At 39.5% G+C, this 12,216-nt stretch overlaps 1 protein-coding gene across 1 annotated transcript in view; it reads right to left on the bottom strand.

Moving 5' to 3' along the window:
* The window catches only part of LOC149310686 (calpain-13-like), a 101,169-nt gene that overhangs the window by 59,045 nt on the left and 29,908 nt on the right, over positions 1-12,216 (bottom strand). Inside the window, exons 4-6 of the mRNA XM_089529441.1 lie at positions 10,408-10,541; positions 4,218-4,392; positions 1,826-1,900 (exon numbers count right to left, since the gene is read on the bottom strand). Of these exons, the coding sequence (XP_089385567.1) occupies positions 1,826-1,900; positions 4,218-4,392; positions 10,408-10,541 (384 nt within the window). The remainder of the gene's footprint in view (positions 1-1,825; positions 1,901-4,217; positions 4,393-10,407; positions 10,542-12,216) is intronic.

Here is a 12,216-nt window from a genome sequence, read left to right as displayed (position 1 = left end):
ACCTAGAAGGGCCACATGAGCTGCTCAGCTGGATCTGGTTGTTTAAAATTATGCACAAGATGGAGAAAGTAAAGAGGGATAGGTCTCTCTCCCTCTCTCATCATTCTAGAAAGGATTAGATAAAGTAATGGAAGATGGAGACATCCATGGTTACTAGTCAGGATGGCTATGTAACACCTCCAGTACTCATAGGCATATTGTACTGTTTTTTAAATATTGTAAGCTGCCCTGAGTCTCAGTTTTGGGGAAAGGATGGGATAATAATAATTATAATAGGCAGTAGGATATACAGCAACTGTACATCAGTTGCTGAATGGACATAAAACACCCCCCTCCCTCAATGGGGGATTAATGTCCTTCAGAATGGACTAGAATTGGCCACAGGCAAGATATCAACAACTCAGTGGCTAGTCCCATAGATAACTGATTGATCACGTCCCTTAGTTGGTAGGCATCCTGTGGGCAACTGACCGGCCACTATGTGAACAAAATGTTGGACTAAACAGGCCAGATCCAATATGGCCCTTCATCTGATCACAATGGCCTCCTGTCTCCAGTATAAGATCACCAGGGCCACAAAAAATAGAGCTGGAACCTCTCCAAACCTGAAACATGCTTTGAAAAAGAACAAACTACATAGAAATAATTGGGATGTTTAAGACAAGGCCAAGATCAAGTAATGATCTTCCATTTGGATGTTAAGATATATTTCTACCACAGAGTTCTTCACATCTTTGCAAAGCACTTTAGTTCCCAAAACAACTGTATATATCCCATATTAGTGAGCATTCTTATAGCTGGCAAGGGAAGGAATGCTAGAGGATTAGCTGAGGTCATTTGTCCGCCCTGGCCCTTTCTTTTGCTGTAGTGGATATGAACATCATAAATGATGGTTCTGGAGGGATGAGCTCTGAAAGCAGAAGCACTTCACTGCAGTAAATCCTTTGCTTTCTTTTCTGATTGCTGGATTATTTCTTTCTGCCAAATTGATCTCCCTCTGCAGAAGGTGATATTAGAGCCTGGGCAAAGGAAAGGTTTATACTTGGGAAAGAGAGGCTTTTCAGGTAAAGAAAACAACTCCTTCATCCCACTCTGAACTCTTGACCCTGCACTTTAGCGTATACAAAGCAGTTATTGGAACCGTGATCTTAGGTTGTGTAATTGAGCCCACAGCTTTTTCTGCAGGTGTCTCTATAGTTCACTTCACAATGCTTTACACTCCTCCATGGAAAATACAGCTCTTTTCAGACTCACACCAAATACAGAAAAGCATTTAAGTTTTCATTAGTGGAATTTTAAAAACTGATAGTTTTGATGGGGGGAAATAGACTGAACCCAGATTTCTCCAGGAAAGGCTAATTTATGTAATTAATTAATTAATTAAATTTATATCCTGCCTTTCTCCTTGCACAGAACCCAAGGCAACTTACATCCAATTTAAAACAAGGTGCAGCTAAAAAACAAACAGACAAACAAACCAATTAACAGAAAAAAGTTGAAAAATAATAATGATGGTGGCTTAGCGGTGGAGTTGGGGCATGCATTGTGCAGCCACCACACCACCACTCGACCCCGATACCAGCCCTTTCAGCCGGTCTGTTTAGTCCCTTAATTATCCTTTTAGCTGTCTATAAAGTCCCCAGGTTTGGAAACCAGAAAGGGTGAAATAAAAGTATCTGATGGCCGATATGTATGCAGCTCTAGATTAGATCAACACCTAAAACCAATGAATCCATGAAAATAGATAAAAACAGCAGATGGTCAGTCACTCATTAGGAGAGATGAAAGCACTAAAGAGGAATAGGAAGGGTGTTTTTTTCTTTACCTCTGCTGCACACACAACAGTGTAAGCATGAAGTTGCACAATTCCATTCTCTGAAATCATGTTACGTGAGAACTTCTGAATGGGAGGGAAAAAAAACATTTAAAAAACAATGTGAAAGTACTCACAAACACACACACATATATATATTTGATTCAATGGACTATGTAGTTTGGGATTTTTTGTTGGGGGGAGTCAGAATGGCATTCTTTTTAGGCAGGAAATTAACCACAGTGATGGGGATGACAACTTCCAGAATCCCACAGCTGGAGGTGTCACTAGCCCTCTGGCTGCAGGATTCTGGAAGTTGTTGTCCACAAAAGTTGCATTTCCAAAGTCTGCCAGCTGGCTGCCAGCTCTTCATAAGGGCCATAGCAACATAACACACACACACACACACACACACACACTAAATGCAGTCTAGGCTGCCCTGTTTTCTGCCCTGTCTGGTGCTTAGTACTTTCCCTGCATGAAGAGTTAAATTTAGTAAAAACAAGAAGTTTATGGAGCCCTAGGGAGCTACTGGGCAAAAGCATTGGGAGCATGGTGGAGTGGGTACCCTTTATTGAGGCCCAACTGGGCTTAGCCCAGAGTGCAAACACAATGTCATGAAGGAAAAAAATTGATTCCAAATACAGTATTGAAGACATCCAAAGGGTTTTTCCACACTAAACAGTTAACACCACGATTCTACTTTGTCATGGCTTCATCTATGGAATCCTCAAAAAGTAATATTAGGATGGATGGGAAATCAGTTCTGTTCCCACCCCACTCACAAACACTGTGTTTATTTCCCACATACTATGTGCATATGAGGAGCGGGGGGGGGGGGGCCCTCTGTGCATGGGCAAACTGCAGCTGTGACCTAGCTGTTACATTTTGGAGACTGGGTCATCTGCAGCATGTGTCATAAATGTAGCTCAAGGAATCATCCAGAATAGTCCTCCCATGAGCAAGAATCCACACCTATTGTAATATGAAAGACAGTGCATAAACTCACTACAGAGATCTGAATTTGGAATGCTCATGATGTGCAAAGTCCAGGAGCCACTTCACACTATACCATTATAATAGCAATAGCAAGTACATTTCTATACTGCTTATCAGTGCATGTAAACATTCCCTAAGTAGTTTACAATGTGTAAACTAATTGCCCCCAACAAGCTGGGTACTCATTTTAGCGACCACAAAAGGATGCCAGGCTGATGTGAAGCCAAAGGCTTTCATGGCCGGCATCCATAGTTTTTCCCTATAACACTATGATTCCACTTTTATTATCATGGCTTCATCCTATGGAATTTTGAGGTGTATAGTTTGAGGATGCACTAGAGCTCCCTGGCTAAAAATGCACATCCCAAGATTCCATAGGACACAGCCATGGAAGTTAAAGTGGAAATATAGTGCTATAATATAGTGTAAAGAGGTCCAAGGTAGATAGAGGGAGTGCTTCACTTTCAGAAGTTCTATTCTGTTCAAAACCCTGACAGGCTCTTGTTGGTGGTATGGAAGTATCAGGGAGTCATTTTTTCAATTCATTGCTACCTCTGCTGGACATATTCACCTCTCTTCTTTCCACTACAAAAACCTGAAAACATAAAGCATTTGCTCTACAAACTGCAATAGGACACTGAGTTAGATATTTACACTTCAGTGCATGTTGAGGTAAGCATTTGGATCCAGTGGATCTAGATCTTCCCTCTGGTTGTATTCTTTTTGCTCCTCTCTAAGGTTGGACTTTTGATGGGAAGGGGCACAAGGCAGAAAACTCCATGGTAGATGGGATGAACTAGAAGATGTTATCAGACATTATATATCACACTATATCATACTATATTACACTATACAGGCTGAGTCTCCCTTATCTGGAATTCCAAAAACCAAAATATTCCAGAAATCAAAACTTTTCCATGGACAGCTGGGATAATAACATGTTTGCTTTCTGATGGTTTAATGTGCACAAACTTTTGTTTGATGCACACAGTTATTTAAAACATTGAATAAAATTATCTTCAGAGTATTGTATAGATTTTGTGTTTAGACTTGAGTCCCATCTCCAAGATATCTCATTAAGTATGTATATGCAAACACAGGTATTTCAAAATAATAATAATAATCCAAAATCCAAAACATTTTGGCCCAAAGCATTTTGGAAAAGGGAGACTCAACCGGCATTATATTACATTACATTTATTATATTATATTCATGCTTATTTCCATATGAAATAGTCCATAATATACAACCATCATGAAATATGTGCTCAGCCTTCTGAAGATACAGGTTGTTAGATACCTAAGACTGGGAGTTTTCAGTAGTAGCACCCCTACTGTGGAACTGCATCTGAAGGAAGATTGGTATTACATACAACGGAACCAAACAAAAGAATTACTGACTTACCCCTTCAGGAGTGGTGCATCCCATAAGGCAGCCTGATTCTACAGCTGTTTGTAGCATATCAAATAGACAAGCAGGAGGGTTCTTAAGGCTAAAAGGCACCTGAACCCCACCAGTGAAGTCCACCAAAGCTTCTGAAAGGTAGCCCTGGTCTAAATTTGTATAGGAGCCACGCAACCTGGAAGATGAAAGAAAATGTCAAAGTAGTAGAAGAAAGGGGATTTCATCTGTATTTATATAACATTTGTATGGCATAACAGGAGAGAGGTTTGATTGGTGGCAAAGTTATAGCAGATTCATAGTGTGTTTTCTTCTTAGCTGCTAAAGTTTAGTATCATATTTCAACACTCTTCATATCAACTAAAAAATGGAAAAAGAAATAGTTTTTAATTGAATTCATGTGCTGTTATTAACTTCAGAGGCAACAAAACACAAAGAAACACCTTAAGTGTCACTTGAAAATGTGGCCTTTAAGGCCACGTCTGAAAGATGCTTTTACTGTAGGGACAGCAGAGGAAGCTGTTCAGTCTGTATCTGAATATAAAATGAATGATATGATTCACACTTTCGTAACTAATATTCACACTTCATTAACTGATAAAATGAAGTGGAACACAAGCATCCTTTGGTTTTCTCACTTCTCTGCATTTATGACATGGTGCTCTGATCAAAAATACATACATTAAGGATTGCATACATTAGAGAAAAGAGCATACCAAAAAAGCATATACTGAGGAAACTGATTGTGAACATTCACTTTTTTAGAGCATTTTATTGGAAAGAAATGATATTAAAGGTGAAATGCATACATAAATGCATACAAACTTTCACAAACTGATAATGGAACAATGAGTTGGCGCTTGGAAAAATAATAGAAACATTACAGCAAGTGAAACTTTACCCACCTTTATTTTTACTGGGCCGTTTTACTGGATGTGGTTTTAAGATATAAAGGTGCTAGGGAAGGAAACTATAAAGCCAATACCATCCTTTTCACCAACACATGCAAGTAAGTACATAAGAATGATTAGTGAATGAGGCTGTTTGAAATCCTTCCCAGAAGAAAATGAGTTGCATTCAGAATAAACAGATATGCACACAGGTAAATGTCAGTTTTGATATTTTCACTTTTCTTGTGGGAAAACAGGATTGATCAATATCATGCTGTGAAGAGGATCTCTGTTTTCAAGCCACATTTATATTTAAAATAGCCATTTAATGAAGATGTGCAAGGTTGCTGTGCCACATTGATTGTAGCTGCCAAAGGGGAGTAGATTGCTTGGAGTGGCTGAAAGGAAATAGAAGAAGGGAAAGATAATTCATACGAACATCAAATGAGATGGTAAAACTCTTATTGGATTGTAACTGTTCCTTGGATCTCATGTGAAGAGAAAGGTGGGATATAAGAGAAAGAGAGAGAGAGAGAGATCACTGGAAAGTTAAAGTTAGAAATCACATGGATAAGTACTCCCACATCATATGAGGAAACGTTGAAGGAGCTGGGTATTTTCAGCCTAGTGAAGAGAAGTGGGGTGGGGGGGGTACTGATATGATTGAATTATTTAAATACCTAAAAGCCTGTCACAAATAGGAGAGTGCAGACTTGTTCTCTGCACCATAGAGGGTAGAACTAGATCTAATGGTTAAGCAACAGGAGAGTAGATTTCAATTGAATTTTAGAAGGAACCCCTTCAGAGTAAGAGTTGTTCAGCAAAGTCGCCTAGAGAGTTGTTGGGGCCTCATTCTCTGAATGTCTTCAGAAAGAAGCTAAACAGCTACCCACTGAGGATGCTTTAGCTGGAGATCCTGCACTGAGTAGGGGGTGGACATCCATCACCCATGAAGCCCATCCCAGCTTTTACAATTCTATGATTCTATGACAAATGACCTTCCCTTTCCCTTGGGAAAAATGACAGAATAAAAATAAAGTGATTCTTTGAGTGACTGATTCATTTCAGACTGAAGGCTATGATAGATTTCTTTTCTATGCAACATTTTCTGTGTGTATGGAAGCTTTTCCTTCCTAATAGGGCAGCAGTAATGCTTTAGGCATTGGACTATGACCCTGGAGACCAGTGTTGGATTCTCTCTTTGCCATGAAACCCACAGCATGATCTTGGACAAGTCACATGCTCTCAGCCTCAGGGAAAGGCAATGGCAAACCTCCTCTGAACAAATCTTGCCAAGAAAACCCATGATAGGGCTGCCTTAGGGTTGTCATAAGTCAGAAATGACTTGAAGACACACAACACACACACACACACACGTTTTTGTGGTTTCAAACCTGAAGCCAAAATGGTTCAGTACCACACCACCTGCTAGTAAATAAACTGAAGCCTTTTGTCAGGAGACCATTGACCAGAGAGAGGAAAATAGTACATACATAATAGGTATAATGAGACTTAATGGTGGGTTATATTTACAGTCTAAACCTGAAGGCAAGAGGCACTTTGAAAGACCAAAAAAATTATGGCTATAGATGATAGATCAGCAACAGGGATCATGTAGCCCATGAAATCTAGTTAGAATATAACTCCCAGAATTCCCCAGTATTTGCTCTGCTGGCTAAGACTGTTGAGCACTGAAATCTAACAGTATCTGGAGGGCCATTTAATCCTGACTATTGCAATAGAGGCTGAAACTGGCCTTCTCCAAAGCTGAGATTCTAAAAGAAAATTTCCCCAGCTCTGCTCTAAAGGAACATTAGTATAGCCTGATGGATTAGACCAAAAAGCTACCTAATCCAACACCCTGTTTTTTATAGTCACTCACCACATGCTATGGGAAAGAGCTGGAGAGACACCTGTGGCAATCTCCATAGCTGCCTCTTCTGAGTTATTCAACCAAGATAACTCAATTACCCAATCTTTCAAGTATGTTTCTTTATCTTAGGCTTTTGATCAACAAAGACATGCATTTGCATGGACAGAGGTGTATGAGCCTCCTGACATGCTTGTTGCCCATTACTAGCAATGAAATATGATTCCATTGCTGATCCTGTTAGCTTCTGTACATGGAAGCATGGGGGAGTGACACATTGCCTTTCATCCCAGACAGGCAAATGTTTGATTGAGTATCCCTGCATGTCATGGGATTGAATTAGATGGCTCTTGGGGTCTCTTCCAAGCTTATGATTCTCTATTGGGCTAGATTTGAAAATCCCTTCCAAAGAAAGAAAGAGATTCCTGTCTTTTCGTTAAACTTATTGTTCTTGTTATCAGATATTTAAGTACAAATAAAGATTTAAAATAATATCAGAAATATTTTAAAACACATTTTATTTTAACTGCTTTGGCTTTTCTTTTCTGTTCAGTTTAAATCTGTTTATATCCTTAGATAGCCCTTTGTACCTTACTGAATTTTGAACACCAATGCTATGCCACACATCACATTCTGAGAGCCTTAAACATCTTCCCTTGTTCCATGTTTACAATCTTCTGAATTCAATAAAACAAATTGCCACTGCTGGAAAGTGATTCGATAGAAATCAGTAAGCATATAGGTAAAGAGTGGAAGTAAGCACTAGCAAATTTATGTACAACATGGGCACTAATCTTAGATTACTTCATTTTTATTTTGTTCAGGTCATTGAACGTTCATCAGATAGCATCATGTCTGGGTATCTCCAGGTGGCATCTTTCAAGTATGTTTCTTTATCTTGGGCTTTTTATCATGAATGCAGAGAAGGAAAAGGGGTAGATGAATCAGAATCTACTATAGATAACAGGAATACGTGCCATTAAAAACCACAGTAAGTAGACTATCTTAGTAACATAGAAAATCAGAAAATGAAATCCATGGCTAATTGCTTTTTAAAATAATGTTCCCTACCTAGACTGGCAAGAAAGAAATTTATAGTATGCACAGGGGAAAATTCTCTTGCCTACAATCTCATAAACAGCAATTCCTTTCATTTTAATGTAATCACAATCTGGAATGAAAATGCTGCTTAGCCAGTGGTGTCACTAGGACTGGTGTTACCCAGTGCAATAACTTATGGTGTCACCTCTGTAGACCTCCTCCCACATCAGCCCATACAGAATCCTTAGTAATGGTTTTTGTACTAATGTTACTCATAAATCATTAAATCCTGTAAATCACTGAATGAAATGGTAAAGACATAAAAAATAACAAAATTAAAATTACACCTTAAATTATAATATCATATGCACAGCCTAAATGTATTCACATAGTTTCATCTGGTTAAAGTGAAAATAGGGTAAGAAAACAATAAAACTGCAAATAAAAATGTTTAAGAACTACATTGGACTTAAGTTCATTTTAATGTTAAACATTACTGTTACATGGGATACATGAATGGATTAGGTTTGCATAATCAATAATGGCCTAAATAATGTGGAAGTCAAAGACAAATGTATATGAAAATATACTCATAAGTGAAATAATATCCTCTCCCCCTGGAACAAATAGTATTTCAGCATTTAGTGAATGTCTCAACTAAATCAGATTCCTCTCCTGGCCTTGAAACTGGTGAACTGGTGAATCACCTCATAGAAATCAATGCCTTTTGCCAATTCACTTTGAGCCAGAAAAGGAGGAAGTAGTATCCAGAGTGGCCATTGTGTCAGCAAAATCCTTGCTGCAAATGGACCAGTGGGGCTATGTCAGTGGAACAGCTTCATCATTGCTTTTCTCCAAGGGGCTCAGTGCCTAGAGGAAATTAGCTAAGAGCAGGAGGCAGTGGCAGAACTGGTGGAGAACAGCAATAGCAATAACAAGTACATTTCTATGTCACTTATCAGTGCACTTTAGCACTCCCTAAGCCGTTTACAATGTGTAAGCTAATTGCCCCCAAAAAACTGGGTACTCATTTTAGTGACCTTGGAAGGATGCAAGGTTGAGTCAACCCTAAGCCTCTGGCTGGTATTGAATTCACAACCTTGTGGTTATGAATGACTGGCTACAGTACAGGCATTTAACCACTGTGCCACCAGGGCTCTTGGGGAAAGAGGAACATCCCTGTTCCATGGGTGCAGCTGCCAGCAGCCCCAGAACAGGGTGCCCAGAATCTGCATTCCAGCCATGGGAAGAGAGAAGAAGGTCCTGCTCCCATCAACATCCTCACAGTTGTTGTCCTTTTAGCCCTTGATGGAATCAGGGCCTCCACCTCTCCTTCCATAGGAGGAACTCCCTCCCCCCAAGTGATGCCTCTGTGTTTAGCAAAGTGGTACCTGAATCAACTCTTTCTAATTTAAAATGTATTTGAGTCCCAAAAGCCATATTTTAAAGACCAGCTTATTATCATCTGTTCTTTTGTTTTGCTGTTGAACATCCTGCTTTGTCACCAAATGCTTCTGAGGAAGTAGACTTAAGTCTATGAAAGCTCATGCCACGAACTTCTCCCCCCCCCCCCCAGTTAGCCTCAAAGGTGCTACAAGAGCGCTCTACATAATGATTCTACAGATTAATATGGCTATATCTTCTAATTCTGCTTTGTTTTGTACTGTTGCAGGGAAAGGCAAATTGCAATTCTCAAGAAACTGAAATTCCATCCAAATATAGTGAAAAATGGAGCTCACGTGAAATGAAATGAAACAATTCTGCTTAATGTCAAGAATAAGTGAGGAGGCTGCCTTCACTGTGACTGCAGGGAGGGATTAAATTTTCTGTGCTAGTATTCAGCAATAGGATAATGCACATTGTTATCACTTATATGTATGGACAAACCAATCTAGAGAAGGCAGATAGAAGATAAGAAGAATGACAGATGCAAGTTTCCTAAATGGAATGAGTAGCCCCAGAAGCAAAACTTTCCATATTAATTAAGTTCTACATCCACTTATTTGTTATGAAATCTCATTGAACACAGATGTATGTCTGAGTACACATTTGTAAACATTGCACTGTTAACCACTAGACTCCACCAGCAAACAAAGGAAATGTAGATCTACCTTGTCCCTAGAAACAGTTTCTGATCTGAATCCTACTGTTAGACCTAACTAAAGTAAATCTGTTACATCAGTGGCATTTACCAAAGAGCTTACTTACCATTGAATGATTAGTTCAATGGAATCTACTTCAAAGAGGAATACAAAAAACATTCAGGCAACTGTATATGTCTTTTGTAATAATGTCCTACATTAACTGCCTATAATGTCAGTTAATATGATGAAGGGCTTACTTGCTGATTTACACAAAATTGGAAAGACAAATGGGTTCTATGTATACTTACTTTGCATAGGCTTTTTCAAGCAATGGTGGCCAGAATTCATTTTTACTGCGGGGATGGACAAATAAGTAATTTCCATTGTGGAAAGGAAGTTGGTCATCTATTACCACATCCACCCAGTCTCCAAAGTGCCAGAACTAGAAAAGAGAGAAAAGGATGAACTTCACTTATAAGGACATGTACTACTTAAAGGCCACAAAAAAGGAATCCAAAATGAAATGTTAAAATTCTCTTATAGCACACACAGGCATCCAAAGCAACTACAGTGGACCCTTGTTATACGCTGGGGTTTGGTTCCAAGACCCCTCGTGTATAACAAAATCCGTGTATGCTCAAGTCTCATTAAATATAATGACATAGCAAAATGGTGTCCCTTATAAAAAATGGAAAATCAAGGTAAATTTATACTTTTTTGGAACATTTTCAAACTGTGTATGCTTGAATCCATGTATAAAAAATCCGTGTATAAGAAGGGCCGACTGTAATACCAAGTTCATGTGAGCCAGGTTAAGCTTTAAAGCTAAGACCTCTATGTGCCAACATTGGTAATACACAGGTAATACAACACTGGAATCTGTGCCACAGCGACAACTGATCTACTTAGCTCAACACTGGCCCCATTCCCACTGGCCCATTTAACATGGGTGGAACTGGGTAGATCCGGATGCCCCTCCCCCGAATCTCTCCGTTAGGAAGTGTCCACTAGATTTGAGGGGCATTTTAACCCGAATGCCTTATCGGGTTTAACTTGAAGGCGCCTGCTGTCAATCAAGCAATTGTCATTGGAAGTGTGAGTCCTTCCCACCTTTTTTTTAAAGAGCCATGCACAAAATGCCCCAAAGTGCGCACATTTTGTCAAAATTTAAAATCTCTTGTGTGTGTGGGGGGGGGGGCATTTGGGTCAGTGCAGGTTATGATCTGCCCTTGGCCCCATTTTCAACCCCAAAATGCAAGTTAATGCATCCTGTATCCCCCAGTCCTTGCCACCCCAGAATGCCTCTTACACATGTAATAATAATAATGATGATGATAATAATAATAAATTCCTCACCTCGGAAATGCCAGAAAAGGATGCGATTGTCATGCATTCTTTTTTGCTTTTAAAAGCAATTCAGGGCTACCCCTGAAGAGACAGTAGCAAAAGCATGTATCGTTTTGCCAATTGCCTAATTTACAAGAGCAACAAATGTAACATTCGAATTGTGGGATTGATTCGCAAAGGAAAAAAAGTCTAGCCCATTTGCAACATTTCCCCTTTGCTGAAAGCCAGCAAATAGAAGGGAAAGTGAACAAGCAGCTAGCCATGTTCTATCCATCTATATATCTGCCTCAAGAAAAAAAAACATGCACATATTTTGTCAAAAATAATTTTAAAAAATAAAAAAGGGGGGAAGGTGCCTGATGGGAGCTCTGTTCGTGCCCTGCCTTTGACCTGACCTGACCTGACCCTTTTCCTCCTGCTAGAGGAGCTTTGCCATTGCCTTCCACTGAGGCTGAGAGAGAGTGACCTGTCAATTCCAACTGACCCATGGAATCAATTGGGAATAAAAGGGAAATGCAGCACAGGCATTCTGACTGTAGCATCCGCATATAACACAAATAATAATAATAATAATAATAATAATAATAATAATAATCCAGGAGCAAGAGGAAATGAAAGTAGAAGAAGCAAGCACCCAAAAAATCATGCGCATAAATTGTCAAAAGAGGCTGCTTCTGCTGCATCCATTTCCCTACATACCCCAGCATGGCCCCACAGCCCTATTTCCCTGGGCAATCCTCCTCCTCCGCCTTCCTTCCGACCCTCACCTC

Source organism: Sceloporus occidentalis, unplaced genomic scaffold, assembly GCF_023333645.1.
Source record: "Sceloporus occidentalis isolate IW3139 unplaced genomic scaffold, rSceOcc1.0.p SCAF_6, whole genome shotgun sequence".
In the NCBI taxonomy this organism is placed as follows: domain Eukaryota; kingdom Metazoa; phylum Chordata; class Lepidosauria; order Squamata; family Phrynosomatidae; genus Sceloporus; species Sceloporus occidentalis.
The sequence above is the reverse complement of the archived record's forward strand: the minus strand, read 5'-3'. Positions and strand labels throughout refer to the sequence as shown.